Raw genomic sequence first — 3,493 nt, 5'->3', positions numbered from 1 at the left:
CTTTCAATCAAGAAAATTTTGAACCGCCATCCTACTTTCTCTTTCATCTCTTTTAGGTCCACCGTTTTTTTCTCTCTCAATCTCTCACAACTACTATTCTCTGTCCAAGTCACCATGCTCTGGCCAAGTCACTGTTATCTGGCAACTCTAGCATCCATAGATTCCTAAATGAATTTTTAACCAAATATCCATAAAATCCTGACTGAATTATTAACCAAGGGATGCTACTCAAGTAGTTATTCTGTTCTCATAGTGTTATGCCTTAAGAAAGCAAGGCTGATGTAGGCCAAGTCAGCATGCAAAAGTCAGAACTTGGGAGACCCACAGTCGAGTCATGTGACGAAGGAGCAGCCTACTTCTGTCAGAGTAATGGGCGCACGCCAGACCAGCCAAGAGCTGAAGAGCTTCCACGTGTCCAATTGCATGCACCAAATCGCGCGAATCGTTCTGGGAAATGGGCAATGGGACGTAAAGGAAGATTTGTACAGATAATCCCACCAACTCACAGATTCAGTAATCATCACCTTAATCCATCCCACTATAAATTGAGAGTTCCTCTCTCAATTTCGGGATTAGCTAATCTCTAAAAGAAACAGCATATACTATATCTCTCTCACTTGTAAAGTCAGCTCACTGACCGTGACCAGGTCTCTATCATTAATACACATCAATGGACGTAGGATATGCTTCCTTAAAGCATCCGAACCACTTTAAACACTGTCTTGTCATTCCTTTTTACTCTTTTATCATTCACATGTGACTTCTGGGCCAGCTCAACTCTTTCACACGTGTGTTTAGTTGGTGTCAAAATCACGCATCAACAATTTGGCGCTAGAAGGAGGGCCCTGATTTAGTGTTCATCCTTCATCAGGAGAATCTCTAACTTACCAGTCCCATAACAGCAAATAGCTCATCGATTTGAACCTGAGCGAACCAACCAGAGTACTGAGGGGATCCCCCAAATGCAGGAGGACACCTCTCTTAGGGTACCCTCGTTCCCGCAGACCACCGCAAAGGATATCTTGTCAAGTTCACAACTTGACCCAGCCATCCTAAGCTACCTAGAGAGGTTCAACAATACTCTCCAAGTGGTCACGCAGAGATTGGACCGTTTGGACCAAGATGTGCCACCCAAATCAAATGAGGCAGTGCATCCGCCAAAAACGCCTGCAGGTCACGCGAAAGAACGGCAAAGGGCGATAGCCCGTGCCACGAGCACTGCAGTGTGTCGAAGAAAGGGTAAGCAAGTAGCGAAAAATGGGCCTAAGAGCTCTAAAGGCCCAGCGAACACCGACCACATCCCGAGTAGAATACCCGTGGCGCTGAGACTCGATGAAAGGATACAACCTGAGCCATCCCATGCCACGTCGTGTGAAAACCCCCACAAAAATGCTGGGCAGGGCAATTCTCATCACCGCCAGAGCAATCTTGATCGTCGTGCGGGAAGTTACCACACTCCATTGGTCGGTTCGCACCACCGCGGAGGTCGTGAAAGTTCCCCAAATAACGTAATGTCATCACACGGCTCTAGTCAGCATGTGTCAAGGTTGACCGGAACTGCCAGCAGAGACGAGGAGGAATCTGACCTATGGTCATTCCTCAACCGTAAAAGTGAGGGTCGCACCCATATTGCGAAAAGTAATCCACAGGTAGCGCCGCTACCTCAAATCGAAGAGCTGTAGCGAGCTTTTGATCAACTAAAAGCTTAGTAGTTATGAGCAAGGGCAGGTCGCATCAGCGTCTCCATTTTCTCTAGCGGTATTAGCCGCTCCACTCTCATCGAGATTTAGAATGCCCGACATGTGGGCGTTCGAGGGAAATTCTGATCTGCAAGATCATTTATATGAATTCAATGACCTGATGGAGCTTCACCAGGTCTCGGATTTAGCAAAGTGTCATTATTTGGCAATGACCTTGACCTCTCATGCCAAACGGTGGTTCAGGTCGCTCCCGACAAGATCGATCAATTCGTGGCCTCAGATGAGCACGACGTTCTGGAGGCACTTCCAAGCGAACTGAAAGTTCTCAATGCCTTTGAGCTACCTCAGCAATATAAGGCAAGAGAGGGATGAATCCCTCCAATCGTATATAGACTGATTCCACAGAGAACTCAACAAAGTAGCTCACACTCCCGAAGAGTCTGTTCGGACTCTCATCATAGCAGGAGTTTATCCACAGACTGACTTGTGGAAAGAGCTACAGGCTGAGGATGATGTTTCCCGCACCCACTTTTACAGCCTTGCGAAGAAGTACCTCCGTATTGAAAATTCTGTATCGGCACTCTACCGCCGCGACTGCGGCGCCTCAGGTAGTGCACTTGGTTGGGAGGAAAGAGTGAGAGTTGATCGTAGATGGGCTCCTGACGATCAACGAAAAGGAAAGAAGTCACGCTATAAGCCCAAAAAGTCCTATACCCTAGTTTCTCGTCGCGATTGCGACAGGAATCAATATACGCCTTTGAATGCGTTTGTATCGGCTGTTCTTGACAAATTAGAAGTGGCAAGCCTGCTCGGAGAACCTGAGCCCATGAAAAATCCTCCATCGGCCAGGAATAGTAAAAAATATTGTCGCTATCATCGGGATAATAGGCACCATACCGATAAGTGCCGAGCTCTCAAGCAGGCGATTGAAGACCTCATTAAGCAGGGACACTTTAAGGAATATATTGATGACTTCGCTCCCTCGCAAGAGAAAAATCAAGGGGAACCAAGTAAGAAGCATTGTGATTGCAAAAGGGTGTGCACCCTCAATTTAATCTTTAGGGGACCGCACTTCACAAGGAACTCGCGAGGTGACCAGGAAAGGTATGCTCGTGCAGCCCATCACGACACCATCAGAATGATGAGCACGATGCAGCAGCCACAAAAGGTTCGCAAAGAGGAGGAAATTACCTTCCCCGAAAAGGATGCAGCTTGATTGCATCAGCCCCACGATAACGCTCTTGTGATCACGCCCCTAATAGGGCACCATAACATCCGTAGGATGTTGGTGGATAACGAAAGTGCTGTAAACATCCTGTTCGCTTCAACTTTTGAAAGGATGAATTTGGACGAGGCCGACCTGAAGCCTACCTCGTTCCCTTTATATAGTTTTACAGGGGACCACCTGCTCCCCAAAGGAACGATCTCACTCCCAGTCATGTTGGGTGACTTCGACAAAGTGACCAAGGTAATTGAGTTCTTGGTGGTGGATTGCTCATCCGCTTTTAATGGAATCCTAGGGCGACCTCTGCTGAGACACTTCAAAGCAGTCATTTCGATATACCATTTGAAGATGAAGTTCCCCACCCCGACGGGGATCGGGGAAGTCAGTGGGTCTCAGCGGGCATCTCGCGACTGTTATGTGAAAGCAGTACAGATTGTGTGTAAAGGAAAAGGCATCTCGAGCGGTATTCCCCGACAAGCAATGGCAATCAGTCGGATAGAACCACAGCTTGGCCGAACCGAGGATAATATGGATCCTCGTATTCAGGAATGCCCTTCTAGTAGGCCAG

At 47.6% G+C, this 3,493-nt stretch overlaps 1 protein-coding gene across 1 annotated transcript; it reads left to right on the top strand.

The window, feature by feature from the left end:
- Positions 1-1,511: 1,511 nt before the first annotated feature.
- LOC116140999 lies at positions 1,512-2,916 on the top strand. The gene is made up of 2 exons (XM_031426564.1): positions 1,512-1,649; positions 2,179-2,916. Exons 1-2 carry the CDS (start codon positions 1,512-1,514, stop codon positions 2,914-2,916), a joined length of 876 nt encoding a protein of 291 aa, XP_031282424.1.
- The last annotated feature ends 577 nt before the right edge of the window (positions 2,917-3,493 follow it).

The sequence above is a fragment of the Pistacia vera genome, unplaced genomic scaffold (genome assembly GCF_008641045.1).
Source record: "Pistacia vera cultivar Batoury unplaced genomic scaffold, PisVer_v2 Contig39, whole genome shotgun sequence".
Taxonomy (NCBI): Eukaryota; Viridiplantae; Streptophyta; class Magnoliopsida; order Sapindales; family Anacardiaceae; genus Pistacia; species Pistacia vera.
This window is presented reverse-complemented; position numbering and strand designations above follow the sequence as displayed.

Excerpts from the sequence above, each read along its gene's own strand:
- LOC116140999 (XM_031426564.1), top strand. The coding sequence starts at position 1,512 with ATGTCATCACACGGCTCTAGTCAGCATGTGTCAAGGTTGACCGGAACT. Across the intron at positions 1,650-2,178 it reads TTGCGAAAAGTAATCCACAG|ACTGACTTGTGGAAAGAGCT; the intron begins GTAGCGCCGCTA and ends GTTTATCCACAG.